The 27,180-nt window shown below is 33.3% G+C and overlaps 1 protein-coding gene across 1 annotated transcript in view; it reads right to left on the bottom strand.

Moving 5' to 3' along the window:
* The window catches only part of Dhc1 (Dynein heavy chain 1), a 183,391-nt gene that overhangs the window by 14,718 nt on the left and 141,493 nt on the right, over positions 1–27,180 (bottom strand). The window contains exons 18-25 of the mRNA XM_064220351.1: positions 3,723–3,892; positions 3,493–3,522; positions 2,850–3,065; positions 2,319–2,547; positions 1,462–1,661; positions 1,065–1,346; positions 482–741; positions 49–268 (exon numbers count right to left, since the gene is read on the bottom strand). Of these exons, the coding sequence (XP_064076421.1) occupies positions 49–268; positions 482–741; positions 1,065–1,346; positions 1,462–1,661; positions 2,319–2,547; positions 2,850–3,065; positions 3,493–3,522; positions 3,723–3,892 (1,607 nt within the window). The remainder of the gene's footprint in view (positions 1–48; positions 269–481; positions 742–1,064; positions 1,347–1,461; positions 1,662–2,318; positions 2,548–2,849; positions 3,066–3,492; positions 3,523–3,722; positions 3,893–27,180) is intronic.

The raw sequence follows: 27,180 nt of genomic DNA, 5'->3' as shown, positions 1-27,180 counted from the left end.
ATGAGATATAAGAAAAGGATTTGAACATTATTATTCAATTGATCTCACCTCAATATCTTCTTTATTTTGTAATAGGGGTGCTTCTAAAATATTTTTCAGACAGAAATCTTCATTTTCGAGCTCAAATATGTATTTGGTCACTTCCATGATACGCTGCCAATGTCGTGGTTTCATAGCTCTGTTCGCCATCAACTCGAGCAGGGGACACATGTCGTTGAAATCATCGATTGTTTTTTTAAGTGCATAGAAAGCGGGCCATTCTTTTAACCTAAAAAAAAAACATGTAAAAAATATACACACTTATCTTTCACCTAAAAATATTTTCAATAGTTTTAAATTAAAATATTTCAGTTATTCATGTTGTTTATTGGTACCATTTAATATTGTTTTTATTTGTTCTCTAAAGTATATTGCACTAGTCCGTGTATAGGTTAATAAAACTCGTATCTAATAGTAATTATCCAGATAAATTCTAGTTTACCCCTTTGGCAGTTTCCTGCATCGATTCTGAAACTCCATTAGTTCATTGTTGATTTCTTCTATGTTGACTTCTCCCCAAGGTATATCATAATAACTACTGACTCTGTCTATCACATCATTATATAATTTATAAAGTTTTTGTAACAGATTTAACTCTTTTCTTATCTGCGCCAATTCAGGATATTCAGTGTGCGGTAGACCAAATAATTCCTCACCATTTTGATATGTTTGCAGTTTACGCCACATTCCATCGAAACGATTCTATATGAAGAATATATATTATTTTTAACGTACCAAATATACTTATTTATAAATTTATACGGATAGTAAAAATAAATAGATGAACTTGATTATTAGGTTAATATTGCCCATGTACATATATTAAAAGATACTTTGCTAATCTCGATAACTATGTGATACATATTCTTTTTGTTATAAAAAAGAAATATATATATTTTTCTGTAAATTAAATGAAAATTAAAAACTAAATTGGACCCTACGATGTCAGATTGTTTTTTTTATATTAAATCTTTAAAATAAAAATAAGTACACTATACAAAAATAATTTCAATTTAATTAAATACCTGAAACAAGATCAAACGGTCGGAAGCCTCTCGTGGGCTCAACCCAGGCTGCATAGGTCCTGCATATCGATATTCATGGCAGTAGTCGGCATTGTCTTCTCTGAATTTGTCCAAGTTGTTTTTCAAGTCATCTTCAAACTGTGGCTGCATTTTCAGTAATTGCACATGAGACGCGAGCGCTGTGGCTTGTAACTGCTGCCAGCTGTAGCGCAGATTGTCTACTTGTTCCATGTCTTCTTTACTAACTGGCAGTTCGTATCGCGTTATGACGTTAAACGCTTCCTGAAATGTGTTATTACATAAAGATTAATAATAATTTGATCTTTTTTAAATTTGAATAGTATGCTATATTATAAATAGTTATAGCGAAATTTAAATATTAATGTGAATAATTTACTTCAACAGGGTCTATTTTTAATTCCATATCGACTTCTTGTTCCCTTATCTTCTTCAGTGTTTCCATCACGGTCCTTACGTCGTCTAAATCTCGAATCGGTCTTTCTAGTTTTCGTTCTAAGTCATTCATTATCGCGTAAACGTAATCCATTTCACGTTTATATTTTTTTCGCATCGCTTGGCTTATTCTGTAGGTTCCGTCTAATAGTGAAATATATTTTTGGTTACATATAATTAAAAAACAAATATTTATAAATATTTACCTATCCTTGGTAGTTACTTATTATTGTTGGTGATAGATAGCTTACTGGTTTATATTATATTATATTTATGGATTTTTTGAAAGACTATCATTTAAGCTAGTGCACTTTACGCCGAGTGATGTCAAAGTCACAAGTTTGATCCCTTTCTATTGTTAGCCCTATATCTAGTACAAACTTCATGCTACGTATTTTTTATACGCTCCGTTCATATTTTCACTGAGGTTCGTATGCATTACACTCAACAATTACTGAACACAAAGAAAATCGATAGAGCAATAACATTTTTCTATGATTTTTTATTTTTATAATAGACTCTTTAGAGTTTTTAAATTAAATTAAATAATAATATGATAAACATTTAGGACAGATCTATATTATTAGATAGAAACATTGTCACATAGCAAAACAGCCAGCCAACCATTTTTGCAGTTCAGTTTCAAATATACTAATAATGAAAATGGCTGTACTATTTGGTTCTAAAGTTATGTATATCTTATATGTTTAAGTGTCGCATTACTTTAAGTAACTGAAAGCATAATTGATTTCATTTTAATTAAATTTATTAAAGCGACATATTCTTATTAAAAAATATTACTTTTGAGTTCTGTGTTTAATCCTAATTTAAGTTTCTCAGTCGATACCGCAAGACAGTTTCCTATAATTAATACATCAGGTTCAGTGGCCAACTTAGCTTCCAGTTCACTGTGTCTTTTTAGAGCAAGTTCGAAGTCATTAAGGTTCCAAGCCAACAATTGTCGTAAAGTTTTTTCGCATTTCCACAAATAGTGATAAGGACGCCAACGTTTGACCAACGCGTTGACTTCCTGCAACACAGAAATACAGGCATGAAATTGTTTTATTGTTTTGCTTAATTACTAAAGATTTTGAAATAAGGGAACATCAAATATTTTTTAAATACTTTATATTTATTATAAAATGGCGGTATTAAACTTAAGACTTTGCAAAATTGAGTCGTGTTCAATTTCGATTTAAGTATAACGTTTATCAATTATAGTTGTGTAAAGAAGTTATTTAAACTGTTTGAGCTTTAATTGTTTTTACTAAGAGTTTGCGAGAAATATTGCGATATGAAAATAATAAAATAAATATTTGAGGTTTCACTTACTGTTTTTACATTCTGTGTACACATAGACAACAATGTTAGAGTTTTAATTATTTCCTTGTTCTCCATTATGTGATTGTAGAAATTTTTCTGTTGTAATGGAAAAACTGGCTTCTCTTCAGATTCCAAGCGGTAATACTTTTTCTTCCTCATTTTCGCTGCTTCCACCATTTTCATCGATTTCTGTGCCATATTCATCGGCGCTGCCATAGACTGAACCTGCCCGTCAAGCTTGGTGACTACTTCAAAAAGTTGGTTCGGTTGCTGTCCGGCTAGCTTCTTCCAACCTACCTAGATGACCGAAGCGTGCAGGGGAGCAGAAGCAGCAAATAAAAATATTAATTCAAAATAAAAAGGTGATATGTACATAATATAAAATAAAATACAACATCCAGTGTAACAAATAAAAGGAAGAGGCGGTTTGGCATCAACATCGGTTGCAGACATTTACACCGTCAAATAACACAAGTGCAGGTGAACAGACGATACATAACAATTGACATCACAATTTGGAAGAGAACAGAAATAACTAATCAATTAAATTATTTACATATAAACGACGTTATTCATATAAAAGCTATTTACATGTTGTTAGTAATAATAAAATTAAATATTTAACATTTTTGAACAAATAGGATCTTTGTACCTGTATTGAATCTTTGCGTTGATCAGAGGGCTAAAATTAAATTTAGTATATTTTTAATATTAGTAAATCATATGAAATACGCTATTACTATTTGAAGCCTTTATTATGAATACCGATATAGCACCACAAGTGGGCGAATTTGTATAATTTTTTGGAATAATTTTTTTTTTATAAAAATTGCTTGAAAAAAAAAACTGTCCAAATAATATTACAATAATTTTTATTTTTACCTTTTGTATTTTTCCTCCAGTCCATTGTGCAACTCCTTTAGATAAACCTGATATATGTTTACCGGCCAGTACTAGGACCTCTTGTATCTCCTCCAGTGTAGGATTCACAGATACATTGGGTATCAAAAGCGTAGTCTGCAACAGGAACATCGGTCGTTTCGTATAATTTCCTGTAAAGAAAATAGATTTTTTGAATAAATAATAATAAATAATCTCCTTAAAACTACAATTTCCATTAATATTCACAAAAAAATTCAATATCTAAATAGAAACTTAGGCTATAGATAATGTTGATGCTACAAGTATTGATGCAATTTGTGATTTGCTTATTGTATTTAATTGTATATAAACGTCATTATATAAGCTAAAATATTACTGATGCTACACTCATCGTAAGCAAATAATTTTCAATCATCAAAATCATTCATTTTCATTTCATTTCTTTCTAAAATTTATAAAAAATTCTAATTTATAAAATGAAAGAAAAAAATAATCTTTCTTTTTAAATTATAGATAAGAAAACGTTGATGTTAAAATTAATTTTTACTGTACATAAAATACAAATACGGGGATGTAAGGGGGCGCAAACTACACCTTGGCGCTCCAAGCCAACCTCACCTGCCCGTGGTGCATCCTGCCGATCAGCAAACGAGGCTCTGGCGACCGACTGATGGCGGTATAACCATCAAAAATAGGCGTAACTAAATACCACAGGCCGGTAACGGGCAGCAGCGTCACCGGTGCGAGAAGTTGCGTCCTGCGATCGCCAACCCGCCTGCCCAGCGTGGCGATTATGGGCAATACCTCCAAATGGGAAAAACAGGTAAGCCACGGCCCCCAGTTCCCGGCGGTCCCGCTATTCCTCGTCATGGTGGCGACGGTGGTAACGGCGGGACGGGGGGTGCTAAGAATCACCGGGCTACGGGAGGCCACCACAACCGACTGACCCTGGCGACGTACAACGGACGCACGCTACGGCTTGACTCGCATCTAACGCAACTCGAGGTGGAACTTGGGAAAATTAGGTGGCACATATTAGGGTTATGTGAAGTCCGTAGAGAGGGAGAGGACACCGTAACCCTCGAATCGGGCCACCTAATGTACTTCCGAGAGGGAGACCAACAATCCCAAGGAGGCGTTGGGTTTCTGGTTAATAAGTCCCTAGCTGACAACGTTACGGAAATCTCCAGTGTGTCGAACAGGGTAGCGTACCTCATTATAAAGCTCACCGAGAGGTACAGCCTCAAGGTGGTGCAAGCGTACGCACCGACCTCGACACACTCGGACGATGAAGTGGAGGAAATGTTCGATGATATATCGAGGGCCCTCCACTCCACCACGAAAACCCACTACAACGTTGTCATGGGGGACTTCAACGCTAAAGTGGGAGTACAGAATTGTAGCGAATCGGTAGTAGGACCCCATGGATTTGGAAGCAGAAATCATAGGGGGCAAATGCTTGTCAACTTCCTCGAACGGGAGGGGCTCTTCTTGATGAACTCCTTCTTCAAGAAGCAGCCCCAAAGGAAGTGGACGTGGCAAAGCCCCGACACTATGACCAAAAATGAGATCGATTTCGTCATGACGGACAAAAGGCACATATTCAGAGACGTCTCAGTGATCAACAGGTTCAATACCGGTAGTGATCACCGACTTGTCCGAGGCTCTCTGAATATCAATTTTAAGGCCGAGCGCGTCCGTCTGATGAAGTCTACACTCCGACCATCCCTGCTCCAAACCACTGCGGGATCTGAAACGCTCCAGTCAAACCTGGAGAACCGATTCGCTGCCATGAAAACCACAACAGACGTAAACCAGAACCTCAAAAATGTAGTGAGAATTCTCAGGGAAGAAGGCACGAGATTTTGTAGCATGCAGCGTAAGGGCAGAAAGTCCAAACTTTCGGAAGAGACTTTAGGGCTAATGAAGAAACGACGTGAAAACCCACCTGTCACTTCGTCCGAGAAACGGCAACTAAACCAAGAGATCAGCAAGCGCGTACGACACGACCTCCGGTGCTCCAATACTCTTACAATTGAAAGAGCCATCGAGCAGAATCGGGGGTCTAAGGTGTTCGTACAATCTCTTGGAAGAAGCCACCTGACGAAGTTGACCACAGCAAGTGGAGAAGTCGTTTCTTCCAAGCCGGCAGTTCTTTCGGAAGTAGAGGACTTCTACGGCCGGTTATACGCATCGCATGCATCTCGACCTGATCCCGAAAATGAGGATCCTAGAGCTACATTAACACGCCATTTCACCGAAGACCTGCCAGAAGTCAGTATTGGCGAAATCGAGATTGCTCTTAAACAGCTTAAAAATGGAAAAGCCCCTGGAGAGGACGGCGTTACAACAGAGCTATTGAAAGCAGGAGGTAAACCCGTACTGAGGGAGCTCCAGAAGCTTTATAACTCTGTCCTCTTCGAAGGGAGAACTCCGGAGGCGTGGAGTAGGAGTATGGTCGTCCTGTTCTTCAAAAAGGGAGACAAGACCCTGCTGAAGAACTATCGACCCATATCCCTAATGAGCCACATCTATAAGCTGTTTTCAAGAGTGATCACGAACCGTCTTGCGCGAAGATTCGACGAATTCCAACCCCCGGAACAGGCCGGATTTCGGAGCGGATACGGCACCATAGACCACATCCACACAGTGCGGCAGATTATACAGAAGTCCCATGAGTATAATCGGCCCCTGTGTCTTGCATTCGTGGACTATGAGAAGGCCTTTGACTCGGTTGAAATCTGGGCTGTTCTGGAGTCCCTGGAGCGTTGCCAAGTTGATTGGCGATACATCCAAGTGATGAGATGTCTCTACAAGGCCGCCACCATGTCCGTCCAAGTACAGAGTCGGCAAACGAATCCCATACCATTGCATCGAGGAGTGAGACAAGGGGACGTTATTTCCCCCAAATTGTTCACTAATGCAATGGAGGACATGTTCAAGATGCTGAACTGGAAAGGGCGTGGCATCAACATCAATGGCGAGTACATCTCTCACTTGAGATTCGCAGACGACATCGTCATCATGGCAGAAACGCTGCAGGACCTACAACAGATGCTGAATGAGCTGGCTGATTCTTCTATGCGCATCGGCCTACGGATGAACTTGGATAAAACCAAGGTCATGTTCAATGAACATGTTCTACCGGAACCGATTGCGATACACGGTACCGTCCTCGAAGTTGTTCAAAAATATGTCTACCTCGGGCAGACATTGCGATTAGGTAGAAACAACTTTGAGGATGAGTTGAATAGAAGAATTCAGCTAGGTTGGGCAGCATTTGGGAAGTTACGACGAATCTTCACATCGTCGATCCCACAGTGCCTTAAGACGAAAGTCTTCAACCAGTGCGTCCTACCCGTCATGACATACGGAGCCGAAACGTGGACACTCACGACAAAGCTGGTCCACCGGGTTAAAGTCGCTCAGCGTGCTATGGAAAGGGCTATGCTCGGAGTATCTCTGAGGGATCGCATCAGAAATGAGGTGATCCGTCAGAGAACCAAGGTCATCGACATAGCCCACCGGATTAGTAAGCTGAAGTGGCAGTGGGCTGGCCATATTTGTCGTAGAACCGATAACCGTTGGGGAAAACGTGTTCTAGAGTGGAGACCGCGTCTTGGCAAACGTAGTGTAGGACGTCCTCAGGCACGGTGGAGTGATGATTTGCGCAAGACGGCTGGCAGGAGCTGGATGCGAGTTGCCGAAGAAAGACCACAGTGGCGTGCATTTGGAGAGGCCTATGTCCAGCAGTGGACGAATGCGGGCTGATGTGTGTGATGTGTGTGTAAAATACAAAAGGCAAAAAGAGAATAGAACTCTTTGGAGAAGGAGATCTAACATCTTTAAATAAATAAATCTCTGACATATTAAATAAGTAGGGGAGCGCAGATTGCAGATGGCAGATTAATATACAGGGGAATACCTTGTACCCGGTTATGTACTCCCACCAATTATGAGCCCCATATATATGGCCGCCCGTCAAGGATAAAGGATCAGATTAGTAAAAAAAAAATTGATCATCTGAAATTCTCGAGCGCGTCAGAATCAGGTAGGGTAAGTTAGTTGCATGCAAAATGCATGCGTATATATTCCAGTAATCTGACAATTTGAGGGTGACGTAAAGAAGGGGAAGGGCTAGTTGTAAAAAAAAAACATTGTCTCGACATTGTCGAGCGTGGCTAATTTTTTTTATATTTTGAAAGGAAAAATTCAAGTATTACGAAAAATATATAATCTGACGATTTCCACAAGCCGAAGTAAGAATAATTCATTGATAAAGTTTATTTCGTGCAGCTATGTGATGCCTATATTTCGCTCTCCGCGTTTCTATTCCTTAATTACTCTCTTTCTATCAATTACTCTCACACTCCGTCCCCACTCTGGTTTCTGTTGCTAAAATAGCTGATTGCACGGACTCGTTCGTGGAATGGTGTTGTTTACAATGTATTTCCAACGTATTTGTTCATTTTATGATTTTAATGTAACTTATGTGAATGAAAGTTTATAAATATTCACTATGTGTGATATTCATGTAAAGTGTGTATTTTGTGGTGAAAAACGACGTTCTACCTTGCAAAAAACAATTAAATTTACATTAGAAACATTACAAAAGCGTTTAAACATTTAAGAATATCGTCGTAGCAAACCGGTTTTCCAAAAGTCCCGACCAACATACGATATTCTAGACCTTTCTTTTCCTTTCAGATAATCGTCAGATTATGAGACAGCACGTCTATCGCATAAAGATGAACGATATATATCTTAATCTGACGCGCTTGAGTATTTCAATATTTTTTGCCCAATCTAATAATGGCCCCGAGTTTGCGTCACATCCAAATCTTCAGATTATTATATATAAGAGCTTTTTTTAGATTCACTTAACATCCCCTTTGATAATATACGTACATTTTTAATAATACGTAAGACATCGATGATATCAATATCTGACGCGCTCGTGTATATCCATACAACAGTTTTTTTTTACATTTTTGAAAATCTATAGCCGCTTCCCTCACCTATGAAAAAGTTTATTTACAACATTTTTTTCTTTTTATCAACTAAGCTTCGCAGTCCAATATGTCTCGGTGTAGCTCGAGTAAATCCCGATTTAGCATCGTGGGCCCCCCCAATATATACTAAAAAACGCTTCAAATGTTAGGGGTACTAGGACTGCATACTCAAACGAGGTGTGTTAAAAGAGGGACAAATTTACTAAGTGGCTTAAGTAAATTTGCGCATGCGTATTTTGTCCATCCACTAAAAAAAAGCTTTTTCGGGATAAATGGCAGATAGGCCGTGAAATGTACTAGGATTTCATAATCAAGCAAGAGGTTTATGAGAAAGAGATATCAACGTTATCTCAGTGTATCTTTAAAACCATTAAATGCGCATGCGAAAAAAAATTAAGCCACGCCCACTTTATTTATCTTTTTGCAAGTGATTTTAGGGATCATGGGTGGGGCAATACGCATGCGCAAAAGCACTTAAGTAAATTTGCGCATGCGTTCATGCCCACTAAAAAAAAAGTTTTTTTCGGGATAAATGGTAGATAGGCCTTAAATTGTACTAGGATTTCATAATCAAGCAAGAGGTTTTAAGAAAGAGATATCAATGTTATCTCAGTGTCTCTTTGAAACCATAAAATGCGCATGCGAAAAATATTTAAGCCGCGCCCACTTTATTTATTGATTTTAGGGGTCATGGATAGGGCAATACGCATGCGCAAAAGCACTTAAGTAAATTTGCGCATGCGTAGTGCCCACTAAAAAAAAAGTTTTGTCAGGGTAAAATGGTAGATAGACCGTGAATTGTACTAGGATTTCATAACCAAACAAGAGGTTTATTAGAAAGAGATATCAACATTATCTCAGTGTATCTTTGAAACCATAAAATGCGCATGCGAAAAAAATTTAAGCCGCGCCCACTTTATTTATTGATTTTAGGGATAATGGATAGGGCAATACGCATGCGCAAAAGCACTTAAGTAAATTTGCGCATGCGTAGTGCCCACTAAAAAAAAAGTTTTGTCAGGGTAAAATGGTAGATAGACCGTGAATTGTACTAGGATTTCATAACCAAACAAGAGGTTTATGAGAAAGAGATATCAACATTATCTCAGTGTATCTTTGAAACCATAAAATGCGCATGCGAAAAAAATTTAAGCCGCGCCCACTTTATTTATTGATTTTAGGGATAATGGATAGGGCAATACGCATGCGCAAAAGCACTTAAGTAAATTTGCGCATGCGTATTTGCCCACAAAAAAAAAAGTTTTGTCAGGGTAAATGGTAGATATACCGTGAATTGTACTAGGATTTCATAACCAAACAAGAGGTTTATGAGAAAGAGATATCAACATTATCTCAGTGTATCTTTGAAACCATAAAATGCGCATGCGAAAAAAATTTAAGCCGCGCCCACTTTATTTATTGATTTTAGGGATAATGGATAGGGCAATACGCATGCGCAAAAGCACTTAAGTAAATTTGCGCATGCGTAAGTGCCCACTAAAAAAAAGTTTTGTCAGGGTAAAATGGTAGATAGACCGTGAATTGTACTAGGATTTCATAACCAAACAAGAGGTTTATGAGAAAGAGATATCAACATTATCTCAGTGTATCTTTGAAACCATAAAATGCGCATGCGAAAAAAATTTAAGCCGCGCCCACTTTATTTATTGATTTTAGGGATAATGGATAGGGCAATACGCATGCGCAAAAGCACTTAAGTAAATTTGCGCATGCGTAGTGCCCACTAAAAAAAAGTTTTGTCAGGGTAAAATGGTAGATAGACCGTGAATTGTACTAGGATTTCATAAGCAAACAAGAGGTTTATTAGAAAGAGATATCAACATTATCTCAGTGTATCTTTGAAACCATAAAATGCGCATGCGAAAAAAATTTAAGCCGCGCCCACTTTATTTATTGATTTTAGGGATAATGGATAGGGCAATACGCATGCGCAAAAGCACTTAAGTAAATTTGCGCATGCGTAGTGCCCACTAAAAAAAAGTTTTGTCAGGGTAAAATGGTAGATAGACCGTGAATTGTACTAGGATTTCATAAGCAAACAAGAGGTTTATTAGAAAGAGATATCAACATTATCTCAGTGTATCTTTGAAACCATAAAATGCGCATGCGAAAAAAATTTAAGCCGCGCCCACTTTATTTATTGATTTTAGGGATAATGGATAGGGCAATACGCATGCGCAAAAGCACTTAAGTAAATTTGCGCATGCGTAGTGCCCACTAAAAAAAAGTTTTGTCAGGGTAAAATGGTAGATAGACCGTGAATTGTACTAGGATTTCATAAGCAAACAAGAGGTTTATTAGAAAGAGATATCAACATTATCTCAGTGTATCTTTGAAACCATAAAATGCACATGCGAAAAAAATTTAAGCCGCGCCCACTTTATTTATTGATTTTAGGGATAATGGATAGGGCAATACGCATGCGCAAAAGCACTTAAGTAAATTTGCGCATGCGTAGTGCCCACTAAAAAAAAGTTTTGTCAGGGTAAAATGGTAGATAGACCGTGAATTGTACTAGGATTTCATAAGCAAACAAGAGGTTTATTAGAAAGAGATATCAACATTATCTCAGTGTATCTTTGAAACCATAAAATGCGCATGCGAAAAAAATTTAAGCCGCGCCCACTTTATTTATTGATTTTAGGGATAATGGATAGGGCAATACGCATGCGCAAAAGCACTTAAGTAAATTTGCGCATGCGTAGTGCCCACTAAAAAAAAGTTTTGTCAGGGTAAAATGGTAGATAGACCGTGAATTGTACTAGGATTTCATAAGCAAACAAGAGGTTTATTAGAAAGAGATATCAACATTATCTCAGTGTATCTTTGAAACCATAAAATGCGCATGCGAAAAAAATTTAAGCCGCGCCCACTTTATTTATTGATTTTAGGGATAATGGATAGGGCAATACGCATGCGCAAAAGCACTTAAGTAAATTTGCGCATGCGTATTTGCCCACTAAAAAAAAGTTTTTTCGGTATAAATGGTAGATAGGCCGTAAATTGTACTAGGATTTCATAATCAAGCAAGAGGTTTTGAGAAAGAGATATCAATGTTATCTCAGTGTCTCTTTGAAACCATTAAATGCGCATTCGAAAATCATTTAAGACACACCCACTTAAAAAGTATTTTGCAAACGATTTAGGGATCATGGATAGGGCTGATAGACTAAGATTTTACCTTGTTAAACATAAACAAAGAAGAGGTTACGAGAAAGAGACAGGAATGTTTCAAGTCAAGTTAGCTTTTCAACTAGAAACAGGCGTTGACCACGCCTACTAAAAAAATACATTTTCCGGAATGTGAAGGTAGATAGACCATGATTTTACTAGGACAGCATATTCAAACAAGAGAATAATCTAAATGTAATAGATTATCAAATTTATATTGAGTCTTCGTTATTTTAATTTCTTTAAATTTACATTTAAATAATCTTTTAGGCCCAGGTTATGGCAGGAATACCTCTGTTATATTGAAAGAATTATTTAATAGTACTGGTAGTTTATTCCCTAAAAGTGTCCCTAAAAGTGTGAAACTTTCATAAAAAAATATAAAAAATATTTATAACGGACTGCTAGGTTGCGAACTTGAATCAGAGGCCTAAGAAAGCAAATTTTGATAGAATTCAGTATCATATCAGCTTGGCCGCAATGACCCTGCGTATCTTCTTCGTATCGGTGATGATCAAGAAGAAACACTGCCGAATTCTGAACTTATTAGTGCCCCTGAGCAGTTTAATGTACAAAACGTCATTGAAGCCATATTTCTGGTACAGATTTCTCAGCAGGCGTAATAAAAATGAAAGTGGCTGTGCCATTCTTGCACCTAAGAAAGATCACTGCGACCAAATCAATCAACAGGTCCAAGACAAACTACCAGTCAGTCGCAGCTACAAAAGCATCAACTCACGTTGTCACGGACGGTTTTGAAGAGCAAATTCATTACCAATTATTATTTTTTAACGTGATCTACGCACGCAAACAATTTTTTTTCCGGATTTATAGGTAGATAGACCCTGATTTTACCAGGACTTCATAAACAAACAAGAGGTTTACTAGAAAGAGAGCAATATATTGTGTCACATTAAATTCTGAAATGCGCATGCGTGGACCACGCCTATAAAGCAACCTTTTTATTTTCCATTATTATTTAGGTAGTTGTGATTAAACCAGAGATTCGTAAATAAACAAGAGGTTTACGAGAAAGAGACAGCAGTACGTTCAACTATTTACCTGAAAATACAGACCATGTCGCGACCACGCCTACTAAAAAACCCTTTTTCCAGAATAATAGATAGATAGACCATGATTTTACCAGAACTTCATAATCATTAAGGAGGTTGATGAGAAAGAGATAATCTACGACTTTAGGAATAAGAGGTAAATATACTTCGATGTTATCAGAACTACATGAACAAACAAGAGGAGCAGCAGTATCTCAGTCACGTAAAAAAATATATTTTATTTTATCTGAAAAACAAGTCGTTAAAAAACATATCCCGTAAATACGGAAGGATAGTACACGATTACACCAGGATTTTTATGGATACAGTTACATATATTAATAATATTCTACTTATTTAAGCTAAGTTCAGCTCGCTGATTTATTCCAGTTATTTGGTGTCAGTGAAATATTGTGTTAACAATATGAAAAAAGCCGCACAATCATTTTGGCATTGCCTTTGCTGGTGAATCCGTATCCCGCTATTATAAATTTGGTTGTAATATTTATGTGCTTAAAATTATTTTAACATAACACTAAAAAAACATGTAAGAACTGGGTAACGTAAATTTTTAAATCATGATGCGACTGAGTTGTGACCCGGGAACGGAACACTATTACTCCTAACGAAGAAGAACTAGCTTTTTTGTAACAAATTATGTTCCCCTTTAGCAAATTATTGAAAACAGTCAATTCATGATCTTTAAATACCAATTATTCATAGGCTTCTAAATTTAATATAATTCTGTAAGTTGGTCTTTATTTTAGTTCATAATTTTCTGATTTGAGTTCCATCTGAATTTTTTTTTCTTATTTTTGCTAATTTGCAATTTTCTTCTGCTACTTAATAAGTTAGTAACTTACATCCAATATTTTATTTAAAAAAAAATCTTACTCAAGATAACATCAATGTGGATGTTTGACTGATTTTTGCAGGATGTGACCTAGTAGGCACTCCAGTCTTAGTTATCAGAGAGGAATTTTCGGCAGTGGCATATCTGTGCAGTCTCATCTGTAGCAAATTATTTTGTATATTAAAAGATTCGTACCCGTATCTCGTGTAAAACCGAAGTGAATAATCCCTATTAACATATGAGATTTATTTTATTGTAGCAGTTATGATCAAATTAAAACTAAAGCGCTACAAAAATAATTATAGTGGCAGCCAGCTGTGCTATAGTGTGGGAGTCAGCTCGGGGTCTCAATTATGCGGCCAGGAGAAGGTGAAATACATTTTAAAATAAAGTAATAATAAAGTTTCTTTGGTTGCTGGTTTATTGGCGATTAAGGACTGGTTAAATTTTCATACATCACTGATGTCAGGTCGGTTGTGACCACTTACCATCAGTTGAGCTATGTACTTGTCACTGTACTTTATTAAAAAAATATATATCATAAATTTAATAAATGTTGTTTGTTATGCGAAGTCGCTCCATTTGTTAAATATTTACTGTTGTAAATTTTGGCTAAATCTTGTTTTCGCCGTAAATTTCATATCGATGCCGTAAATTATGTTTGTATATTCTAGTAGAGGATCTGATTCAGAAACGACCATCATTACGGTTAATGGATGGAAAGTATTTTTGAATCAATAATATTTAAAAATATATAATTTTTCCTTTATTCTTGGTCACCCGCAAAATCTTCTGTAATACGCATGCGCACTATTGCATGATTAGGCCACTCCTCCATATTTACTTAGGGAAATAATCCGTTTGAAACTCTTGCCCGATTATAGTTCCCTGGTGCATCCGTTAATATATCTTTTATACCTCAATCTAATCTTTTTTATGGTATTGGTGGCAAATGAACAGGAGGTTCATCTGATGAAAAGTGATTACCACTGCTCATGGAATATGCAAACACCAGGGGATTTCAGGTGCGTTACCGGTCTTTAAAATATTATCTCTTTTTAATTTAAAAAGAAAAAAAAAAAAACATTTGGACAAACCTGATGGAACAAAAGTTGATTTCCTTGACATATTTTTATTTAAAGTCACGACAACACAAATACATATGTTTGCACTGTTTAAAAAGTATCAGATCATATATATGGAGCGCCAACCTCCTAGATCTGCACTCCTCTCTGTAACTTCCAGCATTCTTCAACTTTCATAATAGCGAAGCGTTCTGCGTGAATACACACGCCTAATGTAAATATGTGGCTTGACTGTTTATTCAAGGCAGGTTATTGGCTGAAAATTAAGGCTTTATTATTATATGCGCTTGCATATTCCTAATCCCACTCGTTAATTATCTTTCAGTCATGTTTTCTCCCCTCACATTATTTTATATTTCGAAAAATCGTTAAATTATTTCATGGAATGACGATTTCATCACAATAACGTCTAAGAAAAACAATTTGTTAATAAAATATGATACCAATATTTTTTTTGTATGAGTTTTCTAATAAATTAAGAAAAGTTTTCAAAGTTTTACCGAAGTTTATATCTATACTGAAGTTAGGGTTAAAAGTTTATTCAAGTGTACCAGGGATTCATGAATATTGAAGAGTTCTGTCAATAACGAAAAAGGCGCCATCTCGACGATTTATTTTGAACTTCTATGTACTATTTTATAATGATTTTACACGAGAAGAGTTTTGTTCAACCATTGTAAAATAAATAAATTGATATGACTGAGATAAATTGTTCATAGAATATATATCATATTTAAATTGTAAGTTTGTTATTTTAAGTAATACAAACTCAAACAAAATTTGAACCTCATTTCTATGCGCATGCGTATTAGAACAGTAAGAGTTATATAAAAAAAATATTTCTGCTTGTTTAACATATCTCATTAAGACTGACAATGTTGTGGGAACAAATATTAACTAGTGGGTCTTCCGAGTTATTCAAAAGTTTTTTTAGAAGTTTCCAAACCTATGACATGTTTTGTTTTGATTTCATTTCATTGTAAACTGCAAGTCACCCATCTACATTTGGCGCCAAAATGATGAAACCTTTGTTAAATTAAATTTTTAATGTCAAATAGTATACATTAGTTCAGTTAGAACTGCAGTTCATCATCATCATCATCAGCCCATATTCGTCCACTGCTGGGCATAGGCCTCTCCAATTGCAGTTTGTCAATGATAATTTAATTAATTTTGTTTACGTTTTCATTTTTTTTTTCTTATACAGCCGTAGCACGGCTCTCACATGCCAGTAACATTTTTCCGCTCTCTCAAATGTTTTTTTGTTAAATTGTAACAATTTAGTAAATTGCAATTAAGAATGCTTTTTATTTTTCTGCACATCATAAACGTTTTATGCGCAGCTATCGTCCCATAATCACTGACGCTGCCAAATTTATAACATTTCATGAAACTTCCTTGACATTTAAAATATACATAAAAAGGATACCGTGTTTTGTTGATAAGTACCTACTAACGGTACTTGTTTCTTATATTTAAAAGGTCAGAAAAAACATCTACATAATTTATACACGGACCTTTTTATTGCTATTGTTTATGCTTTGATATATATATTGAATATTCATAATTGTCCGATATGAATTGAATTCTTGATTTTAGAATTGTAGTTAGTGTAGGTAGTGGTAGTAGATGTGTAGTTGATATTTTTACTATTAGGTTATTGCTACGCATTTGCTTAATTTGAATATGCATACTCTATGGATACAAAAGATAAACAGTGCTTTACTAGTATTTCAATAAAAAAAAGTTTGGAATTTTTAAACGTTTAATTCTCGTTACTCGTCCAGTGCACTGAAATTAAAATATACTGGAAATTACATAAAAAAAAACGTCACGATCAAATTCATTTTATTCGTATGTAAAAATAATAAAACGTAGTTTTATAACTATAACTTATATGTAACATAGATGGAATACCGATGTACCAGGATTGCATAATGTTGCAAGAGATAAGCGAGGAAGAGAAACATACATTGAAGTAACTGATCATAACAGAAGATGAAATGCGCATGTGTGGAATTATTGAGACCACTCCTACTGTACTCACTGAAAAACTAAAGGTTTACTCTCCATTGAACCTTCAATCATTTTAAATTATAAATATAACTTTTACGCCCGTTAAAAAGACTGAGATTGATCTTTATCGATATAATTTGATTGTAAAATTAGAAATTATAAAACATTTTTGTCTCGTTTATTCAAAAGATATTTTGAGTCCCAATTGTGTGTCAAAAAATAAAAATAATGTGAAACAGCAAAACTTTATACTAAAAATGTACAAGATCTTAATATAACCGATACCTGATATATATGTATAAATTTGAATTAATATGGAAATCAAGACAGGGTACATAAGTACTGTAAAATAATACCCATAGTTCTATTCTATATTATTTTAAAAGCTATCTATCTTCTTTCATATTTATATGTTTTACATATGTACGCTCCCGTATGATGGGGATTTGTGCAAATGTTAGGGATAAAAGGACCCTATGTACTACTCCAGACTAATCTATCTTTGTGTCCTATCTGTCTCTGTGCGTGTATGAGGAACAAACATCCAAACTTTTGTATTTACATAAAATACACAATTAAGTTCATTCTAACTAGAACTTGGGAGGGACTTATAACTGAAACGATTAAACAGCGTGTCGTGCTGCTCTTGCTCACGATAAATTGAATACAACTAGTATGCTTCCTCCTGTAAAGTGTCCTACTATTGTAGCTTATACTACTCGTGATTTCTGCTCTCCTAGTAAAAGTGCGGGTTAAATTTAACCGCGTTTTGACGCGGTTGTTTTGTTTTTTAATAAAATAAATAAACCTTATAATAAAAACTCACATTCATGAAAACATGCTTAATATATAAAAATGTATATGTATTCTATAATTGATTATAAAACTTGATTGTGTCTTTTTATTATTTTTTATTATGTTAGTCTGCTACGACGGATTTTGCGTCTGCATTATATAATATGTACTGAACTACCGTTTGAACATTTTCAGATTGACTTTAAATTATTATGTACGTTAATATTATACATATTTCTATTATTTAGATAAATGATCCCATTTTTCATGATAACAGTATTTATGATTACTCATACAATATTAATTTAATTATAGTGGGAGTACTGAAAACGAAAGTCGGACCTTTCGGTATGGGCAGCAGAAATATGCAGAGGGCAAATGTTGGTATACTACCTCAAAGCCTAAGCCCAGAACCTCTTTCTAATAAATGTCGTCATTTCAAAAGAAGTCCCATAGTAAGTGGATCGAAACGAAGTTTATCATTTGAACAAAAGGCACTTATTTAGAGTCGCATTGATTAGTTGCTTTGATACCGGCAATGATCACTGCCTTGTTCGAGGCAATAAAAACATCGACGCCGATCAAAGCCGATACAAATATAATGCTTTCATCTCTCAAAAGTTGTAAAGAAAAGGTGTCTAGTTAAAGTATTAAAAAAATAAAATTATTCATTGTTCTTTATAGTTCTAATCAAAAAAAAAAAACAATAACAATTTTGAAAACTCACTTGGGATGAAATTACCAAAATTTAGATTTTTCTGATTTTATAATTATTTTGAGAAAGATCAAAAAGAAAGTTAGTAAATATAAAATAATAGTGCATGATTTTCTTTTTTTTAATATTCATTAAAAAAAAATAACACGATAATTTTAAGCGATTACGGTTGTATTATGAGGTTCTTTATTTGTGTATAAGAATTTAACATTTTTATTCAAAATAAATTTCACAATTTTACAATAAATAAACTTAAAGATGTTTGTTAAATTTAATAAACTAGGTTTAATTAAAAATTCCTTTTTATTATTGCAAAATCAAACGAGATAGGTTTTTTTCAAAAGGATTTTGAGAGTGTTACTGTTATTAGTGTTAGGGTTTTATGGAAGCCTATTTGCTAAGGAACCATCTAAGCTACCAACCTACCTACCAGGTAAAAAATGGGTAAGATTTCTTACAGCGCTAATATCTATGGGCGGTGATGACCACTTACCATTACATGACACATTTGCCCGTCCGCATACTTAAATCATAAATAAACATATTCCAATTACGAATTAGAAAACTTGTTTTTACTACTCGAAAAAGACGTATAAGTAAGTACGTATATTATAGTATAGGCCTAGAACCTATAGAAAGTACCAGGAGAATAGAATATTATGAGAGCTTTACGTATATGCGAAAGAGAGAACACGTTTACATCCTTATTTCACGTACTCTAGTTTGTCAGCTGTTTCATACGGAAAAGAGACCCGCCCTATGAAATACAATACAAAATTATATGTATGTAGAAACAAGTCAGATTCATAATGGAATTTGAATTACCAATTGATATCATTGTTAAAAGGTCTAAAAATCGTATAAGTAAACACTTTTAATTTATAATAAAAATGTTTTGTTTTTAAATGAACTTACAAGAGTTAGTGGTTTTTTTATGAAGCGCTTAACATTAACATTATATTTTTGAATAAAATATTATATTGGGCTTACATAGATTATAGGTATAATATTCTTTTAATACATAAAGGAGAGATAATACGAAGTGCAGAGTAATACGTTGAACTTCACGAGGACTCTACGAGATGGCGGTGTAACTTATTTTTGACCAACGTAGATTAAATAAAAATGTAAACACACCAAGGAGTCTTTTTATTTAAAAAAAACACATCTCACAACGTCGTTCGTTTGTTGCTTTCGTATGTTATGCACATAAATATATAAATGTTCAGTTGCGATGACAATGCATTTTTATGTTAAGTAAGACAATAAGCCTTAGAATTATCTACATCCAGGATTAGCTCTTTAATGATCAAAAGCATAGGCACGAAATTACGTGTACTATATACATTAAAAAATTATCCGGATATAATTATTAATGTATTTAAAAATCTACTTCGATTTCATTCTGATTCAAATATTATAATTTGTAAAGGATTCATTTGAAAATGTGCTTGCTGTTATTATTATATTTGTCTGTGGATTTACTGCTACGTGTAGCACGTACGGTAGCGACCATTGCTACAACATCATATTTATGTGTACTAAGCATAATAAAGGAATTATTACTTATTACTAAATAAAAAGGATTAATAAAAAATAGTTGTCTACTGTCCATCTACTATCTACGATATTATACATACTCTACTACTAGAAAACTACGATATTCATATATATAAACTAAAACAAAAAAAAAAAACTATTTTTTTACTTAAACATATATATGTTATTAAATAAGTATATAAATATGGTAATATTTGATAAGAAGGATTAGAGCTTATTCCTCTACGAGATTTTTATTCATTTGATCAATGAAGGTTTTCTTACGATCTTTTCCTTCGATTCCTACGAGATCTACGAGATATAGGCCTCGTAGCGTTCCATACTTTTTCAAAATTTACTTCAGAATTGATTTAATTATTTTAAAATGTTCTGTTTATTGAAAATTATGCGCAATGAAATAAGTACTACAACGATGATAATGAGCGGGTAACGATTAGCTAATAACTATCTATTTAATATTTTTGTTAAATAATTGATTCATCACACAGCTTCCTGTATATCAAACAAAATGAAATTTAGCACATGAATTTCTTATAGAACGTAGGGGTCCATTTTTTAAAATTGATCTTCTGTGGGAGACGAATGTTTGTAAGGAAATTTAACATTTCTTATGTTAATTAGTATTAATACTCCTGTTAATAAGCTAAAGACAGTTTTTAAAGTTTTTGAAAAATAAATAAGACAGGAAACTTTAAGATTTGTTAATTTAACATCAAGCTTGGTTCATACTAAATATCTTTAAATTCGGTTTACTGGTTTGGACGTGATTCACACTCCTAATATTAGTATAGATTAGAAATGCATTGACCAACAGTGATAAGGTAAATTCTTAGAAACAAGCTTGTGTAAGGTACATTTTCGGTGTATTTTTTTTTACGTTTACAAATGATAGTAAATTTATGTCATCAAAAAAAGTACATTTTATTTTTTCTGTATATCTATCTGTAATACTCTGTACTCTGTACAGTACTGTGACTTTATTTACTACCAGGAAAACAGAGCATTTGAGGAGGTATTTTGATAAAGTAGCGCCATCTCACATTTTTGAAGAGAACGTCAATGAAAGCTTGGTTCTCATCAAAATCATCTTCCACCTTATGTTACTGCCACCTTGCAGTATGCTAGTGAAATTTTATGTAATGCTCTAGTCCTTTACTTACCTTTTTAGTATATTATTGATAAAGAATAATAATTATACTTATTAAAATAATAGTTATAAAGAAATAAAATAAATAAATAAATAAACCGGTTTGGTAACACCCACTTATCATATATTTTACCACAAAGCAGCAATTCGGTTTGATGGGTATTTTAACCATAGGTGGCCCTTATGTCAGTCTCAATACATATGCCGTAAAAAATACTAAATCCTGAATTAATGAAAAGCCTTAATATGTAAGATAAGAATAAATTTATAATTAAAAATAATCTTATTAAAATATTTATATTATTACAATATTTGTTCCGCGTATGCAATAACCGCGCCACCCCGTTTCAAAACTTGGAACCTCTATGTGAGTGATGAGCCTGTAAAGTGTTGCTCTGTAGTAATTACTTCATATTTTCATAGGTGTAGCGACGACCGCATCAAATATAGCGGCGTTACTCCTGTAAGATTCAGTATTTGCAGAAACAGAGGTAAAATTCAACACTTTAATACGAGGCCTAGTAGCTCAATGGTCAGAGCGGCGGGATGATTGGCGCAGGTTGTGGGTTCGAATCCCACCTAGGCCCCCAAAACCCCATTTTTTGAAAATTTTTCTTGATAAATATTTGAGTAGTGTTTTATCTTTCGACTTTACTAGAAAAAAAAAAAAGATTTTACAGTAAAGTTATAAAAACTTAGTCGTGTCGGGGGCTACAGATGTGCTACGAACGTAGAGCTTTTAGGATTGGATACAAAATAATACTTTTTATCTATATTTTTTGTTATGTTATTAGTTATTTTTTTATTATTTGGTGAGTCTATTGGTGCACCTCTCCTTTGTTCACACTTTCCCAAGTTTTCATTAAATATTACTAAAACTACCTTAATTTTTAATTACGCTCTATAATAAAAACATTGCTCAAACAATGAGCCCTTTTGTTTTTTACTTATGATAACTTACTTCTTGTTATTGGTACGTTAAGATCGCGGGTAACTAGGATGGAATTGTAGAGCATTCTTATATTTTATTTTTATTTTATTTTCATTAGAACAACCGACAGTAGATACAATATCACATCCAAAATAAAGAATAAAAAATTACATTTCAAAATTATCAAGGCAAAAGTTCTACTGCTTTCAGGTAGTCTCACCATGCATTATCACATTACACAATGTAATTAATGAAAATATAAATTAAACATAAGCATAATAATTAAAAATAAGAAATATGATACATTTTTTAAACTATAATATAATAAATAATAATTAATAAAATCAGTAAGATGAACCATATGATTAGAATTGAGCACAAATAAAATTCTTTATTTTTCGATTGAATTGAGGGCGACTATCGTGACATATGTCTAAATATTTTACTTCAATACTGATGGTGATGTATGTATAACAATGGTAATCTCGATATGATGGAATTTCTACCTAATTGCGTTTTATATAATCTGATATAAAAGAAATGGCTCATATTACGGGAATTAAAATGAGGGACATTTAAATAGAAATTTGATAAAAGTTCCCGAGAGTCAATATTATTGTTAAATAAATCAAATAAAAATTTAATTGACAATATTTTTCGTCTATTCTCCAGACTTTGTATATTGAACAGATTGCATCTTTCATTATAAGACTTTGAAATTATCCTAAATCTATATGATAGTTGATGAAGAAACTTTTTTTGTATATTCACGACTCTATTAATGTGCAATTTTTGACACGGTGACCAAATTAAGCAAAAATATTCTAATCTGCTGCGCACGAAATAATTAAAGAGTCTTAAGACAGTTTCACTCCTTTTCAAGTCTTTGGAGCATCTTAGAACATAGTCTAGTGATTTGTTTGCTAAATCAAGAGCTTTATCTGTGTATGCAGTATTAAATTCAATTTATTATCCAATACAATGCCTAAGTAACGAATCCTCTCAACTTCCTTTAATTCTATATTTTTTATATAATATTTGGATGGTATAATTTTCCTTTTACGAGTAAATATTATGTGATAACATTATATTAAATGAAGCTCTCGTAATATTCTTCTATCCTAGTACCTCCGTAGAGCTTCCGTACATGCACGGCATTGCGCCAGTATATATATTAGTAATATTAGTTAATAAACTATGTTTTTTAATAAATTTATAAAGAGTAAGATTGGATTATGTATGCAGGTACGTTTCACGATATTGCCATTTTCTACGTATGTAGATTACAAGTTAGATTACTAAAATATAAAGTCATACATAAATTAAGGTTATTTAATAACCGCGCCACCCCGTTTCAAAACTTGGAACCTCTATGTGAGTGATGAGCCTGTAAAGTGTTGCTCTGTAGTAATTACTTCATATTTTCATAGGTGTAGCGACGACCGCATCAAATATAGCGGCGTTACTCCTGTAAGATTCAGTATTTGCAGAAACAGAGGTAAAATTCAACACTTTAATACGAGGCCTAGTAGCTCAATGGTCAGAGCGGCGGGATGATTGGCGCAGGTTGTGGGTTCGAATCCCACCTAGGCCCCCAAAACCCCATTTTTTGAAAATTTTTCTTGATAAATATTTGAGTAGTGTTTTATCTTTCGACTTTACTAGAAAAAAAAAAAAGATTTTACAGTAAAGTTATAAAAACTTAGTCGTGTCGGGGGCTACAGATGTGCTACGAACGTAGAGCTTTTAGGATTGGATACAAAATAATACTTTTTATCTATATTTTTTGTTATGTTATTAGTTATTTTTTTATTATTTGGTGAGTCTATTGGTGCACCTCTCCTTTGTTCACACTTTCCCAAGTTTTCATTAAATATTACTAAAACTACCTTAATTTTTAATTACGCTCTATAATAAAAACATTGCTCAAACAATGAGCCCTTTTGTTTTTTACTTATGATAACTTACTTCTTGTTATTGGTACGTTAAGATCGCGGGTAACTAGGATGGAAATGTAGAGCATTCTTTTATTTTGTTTTTATTTTATTTTCATTAGGACAACCGACAGTAGATACAATATCACATCCAAAATAAAAAATAAAATATTACATTTCAAAATTATCAAGGCAAAAGTTCTATTGCTTTCAGGTAGTCTCACCATGCATTATCATATTACACAATGTAATTAATGAAAATATAAATTAAACATAAGCATAATAATTAAAAATAAGAAATATGATACATTTTTTAAACTATAATATAATAAATAATAATTAATAAAATCAATAAGATGAACCATATGATTAGAATTGAGCACAAATAAAATTCTTTATTTTTCGATTGAATTGAGGGCGACTATCGTGACATATGTCTAAATATTTTACTTCAATACTGATGGCGATGTATGTATAACAATGGTAATCTCGATATGATGGAATTCCTACCTAATTGCGTTTTATATAATCTGATATAAAAGAAATGGCTCATATTACGGGAATTAATATGAGGGACATTTAAATAGAATTTTGATAAAATTTAATGTTTGCAGGTATACAACAAAATTTCAACAACTCTATTACAGAGTAATAAAGCTTAGTGGTAGTCAAATTACATTCAATTTAATTTCTGTTCAAAAATGTTGTATATATTGAATTTTATTGTGCAAAATGCTACTATAAAATACGTGAAAATATTTATTATCATAATGTTTTCTTTTTAATTAAATCATATTAATTAATCACAAATATACTTTATCGGATTACATTAATTTTATCTCAATACTAATAAAAATTGATTGTTAAATATTTTTTTTATTCTTCAATAAGAGCTAGAGACACATACTGTACAGGTTCAAAACTTTCTTGTGAAGTACCAGGATAGTAGAATATTATGAGAGCTTTACCTAATGGTGGAATTGGCGCTGTAGCAATATTAGCCCTTAAACATATTACATCGTATATGTACCTTCAACCTTCATAAGTCAGTTAAGCACAAATATGCCGTCATATCGATAAACAATCATCAACAGAAGAAAATACTATACTCATACTTAAATCACAATGAGATTAAGGAGGAGGCTCGAACGAATGAAACGTTTAGCTTGTAGGATATTTTATTTGAATCTTATTTACAACAACAACAAGTTATTTCGACAGAGTATCAAATGTTTTTATCAAACTTCAGAAATATATTTTCATTATATTAAATCACCTGTCGTCGACAAAAGCGTCAAACGGCATAATAGTTCAGTCAATAAAGCCCAAAATCCCTAACAAATTCGTAACTCGGCGAAATTTTATGGGTTTGTTTAGTAAGGTAAAATAACTTACCGTGTGATTTTGTAGGTTGAAGGGAAAGGGTTGAAAAGGGGTGAAATGCGTTTTTTTGTTAAAACCACTCTTAAAAAAATTAGTAACACGCTGCAAATTTGCAATTATCCTTTTTATAGCATTTTGTAACATCTATTAAATTTGCAGCATTTTGCAACATACGGAACACTGTTTATTATTGAAAAACATTGATATTTGTGAATAACAGGGAAAAAAAAATTAGTAACTCGCTGCAAATTTGCAATTATCATGTTTATAGCATTTAGCAACATCTATTAAATTTGCAGCGTTTTGCAACAAACGGAACTTTGTTTATTATTAAAAAACCAGTGATAAAAAAAATGTAACATTCTGCAAATTTGCAATTATCATAATTTATAGCATTTTGCAACATATATTAAATTTGCAGCGTTTTGAAACATACCAAATATTGTTTATTATTAAAAAACTGTAATATTTGTGATCCATATCTTGATGACGAACCCGATGAGACTGAAAACAGCAGGTGAGGTGGATATTATATAAATATATAATATTATATATAAATTGATACCTCTTTTCGCATTTCTTCATTTAACTCAATATAATTTGAATCGAAAACTATACATGTAAAATATTTAATTAAATGTTGTAAAATTGCTGAACTTATTTTTAACCACTCTTATAGATATGGTCTTGATAACCACGTCGTACACCCATCGAAAGTTTACAACGTTCCCCGTTAGATGCCACTGAGTATCTTTTAAATCGCGCTATCGTTTTGCTCTCGAAGCTCTATATAAATCCCGGCAAAATGGCGAAGTCTAATTGAAGCCCGAGGATAACTAGAATTTTTCGAATGTTGTATAAACTAAATGGTTACTACAACATTAATTTATGCTGTGTACTACATAAGGATATTCATATATATATTATGTGTAAATTTATATAAAATATATGCCACAAACCTAAGTAAAATCTATTTTCTTAATTCAATTAATCAAAATATATTTTAAGACTGACCGAGGACATTTGTTTTATTAACAGTTTACTTTATCTGATTTCCACACATTTATTGTTGAACTTATTCTTAAAAGAGATGTACGGCATACATATTGTACAGGTACAAGTTTCTATCGAAGTACCAGGTTAGTATAATATTATGAGAGCCCTGTATATGTAAGAATGAGAGAACACGATTTCCATTTCCATCTATAACTGTTCCCGCACTAATTATCCGAGATATACTTTATCCAAATTGCTCAATGACTTCAGCGATTCAATAGATTTAAACATTGTAAGCCTCCCAAAGTTCCGATATCTAGTTATAGACAGAATTAAAAACGTCTAATTCTTTATTGATGTCCAAATTACAAATTTTTAATTTATACAAAATTTTACGTTATACTAATCTAAATTTTTTATTCGATTTATGGAACAATATTATTTTAATTCTATAACTTATTAGATGATAAATTATGAATTGTATAAATATAATTGAATGATAAATTATTTTAATTGTTTTCGTTATCAATGCATGCCATAATATAATTTAATTTTAAGATATTATAAATTTTTATTGTTGTATTTTTTGATTAGACTAAGTGTTGACTAGATTGATTGTTGAATACTGTTAACCCATTATTAAATTGATGATACTGTATTCTAAATAACCAATTTATTTTAAATTTTAAGTTGTAAGAAATCGTTTTAACTTATTCTAATTGTTATAATTGTAATATTATTAATTTTTCCTACCATGTGATCATTTTTACCATTTTGTCAAATTAGA

Source organism: Vanessa tameamea, chromosome Z (genome assembly GCF_037043105.1).
Source record: "Vanessa tameamea isolate UH-Manoa-2023 chromosome Z, ilVanTame1 primary haplotype, whole genome shotgun sequence".
NCBI classification, from domain to species: domain Eukaryota; kingdom Metazoa; phylum Arthropoda; class Insecta; order Lepidoptera; family Nymphalidae; genus Vanessa; species Vanessa tameamea.
Note: the sequence above shows the minus strand (reverse complement) of the source record. Positions and strands in the feature narration are given on the sequence as shown.